Below are 1,061 nucleotides of genomic sequence, written 5' to 3' on the forward strand. Positions count from 1 at the left end.
GGGAACAGCCCTGGGATGTGTCCCCATGGAGCAGGGAACAGCCCTGGAGGGGTGAGAGCCTTGGGATGTGTCCCCACGGCAAAAAAATTCCCATTTATGGAGGCAGAATCCCATTTATTGGGGGCAGATGAAAAATTCCCATTTATTGGGGGGGGGGGCAGATAAAAAATTTGGGATCTCCGAGGTCGGAGCGGGGCCGATCCTGACGGAATTCCCTGTTTTCTTTCCCCCTTTTCCAGGGCGTTGTCCCGGCTGGCAGCAGGTGAGTGGGGCCCAGCCCTTCGCTGGGTGTGAAATTCCCGGGGAAGATTCCCGGGATTTTGGGGGGTTTCTTCCCTGAATCCCGTTGTCTCCTCAGCCTGGAGAGCTGGATGTTCCTGAAACCCGAGCCCGGGTTCTCCGAGCTGGAAAAGAAGCTCAAGAGCTTCTCCCAGAAGAGTGCAGTGCTCAAGGAGGTGCTGCTGGAGTTCAAGGGTGAGCCTGGGGGAAAAAGGGGAATTCCAGGGGGAAAATCCCGCCTGGAATTCCAACAGAGCCAGGGCCGGGGTGGGATCGGGCTCTTCCTTCAGCCCCGGGAGAGCTCCAAGGGTTGGATCATCCCAGGGGGAGGAGGTGGGAAAGGAGGGATCTCCCCGGGATTGGAGGGTGGGAGTGAGGGGTGGGGATCATTCCCGTGGGATTGGAGATCCAGGAATTCCAGAGGGGGCTCAACCCCTCCCTTCTCTTCCCGCAGAGAACCTGCGCTTCGAGCTGGAGAACGACACAGGTGAGGAGCTGCCATTCCAAGGGATTCCATGGAATTGGCTGGGACTGGGGGGGCTGGGACCTCCCATTCCAAGGGATTCCATGGAATTGGCTGGGGCTGGGGGGGCTGGGACCTCCCATTCCAAGGGATTCCATGGAATTGGCTGGGACTGGAGGGGCAGGGACCTCCCATTCCAAGGGATTCCATGGAATTGGCTGGGACTGGGGGGCGGCTGGGACCTCCCATTCCAAGGGATTCCATGGAATTGGCTGGGACTGGGGGCTGGGACTCTGGGAATGACCCCACATGTGTCCCC

General features: G+C 59.5%; 1 protein-coding gene across 1 annotated transcript in view; it reads left to right on the forward strand.

The window, feature by feature from the left end:
• Positions 1-239: 239 nt before the first annotated feature.
• TRIM15 (tripartite motif containing 15) overlaps positions 240-1,061 on the forward strand; it is a gene marked incomplete at its 5' end in the record, with an annotated part of 4,742 nt that continues 3,920 nt past the window's right edge. The window contains 3 exons of the mRNA XM_017840062.1: positions 240-262; positions 359-474; positions 734-766. Coding sequence (XP_017695551.1) covers positions 240-262; positions 359-474; positions 734-766 — 172 coding nt within the window. The remainder of the gene's footprint in view (positions 263-358; positions 475-733; positions 767-1,061) is intronic.

Source organism: Lepidothrix coronata, unplaced genomic scaffold (genome assembly GCF_001604755.1).
Source record: "Lepidothrix coronata isolate B3197 unplaced genomic scaffold, Lepidothrix_coronata-1.0 Scaffold765, whole genome shotgun sequence".
Taxonomy (NCBI): domain Eukaryota; kingdom Metazoa; phylum Chordata; class Aves; order Passeriformes; family Pipridae; genus Lepidothrix; species Lepidothrix coronata.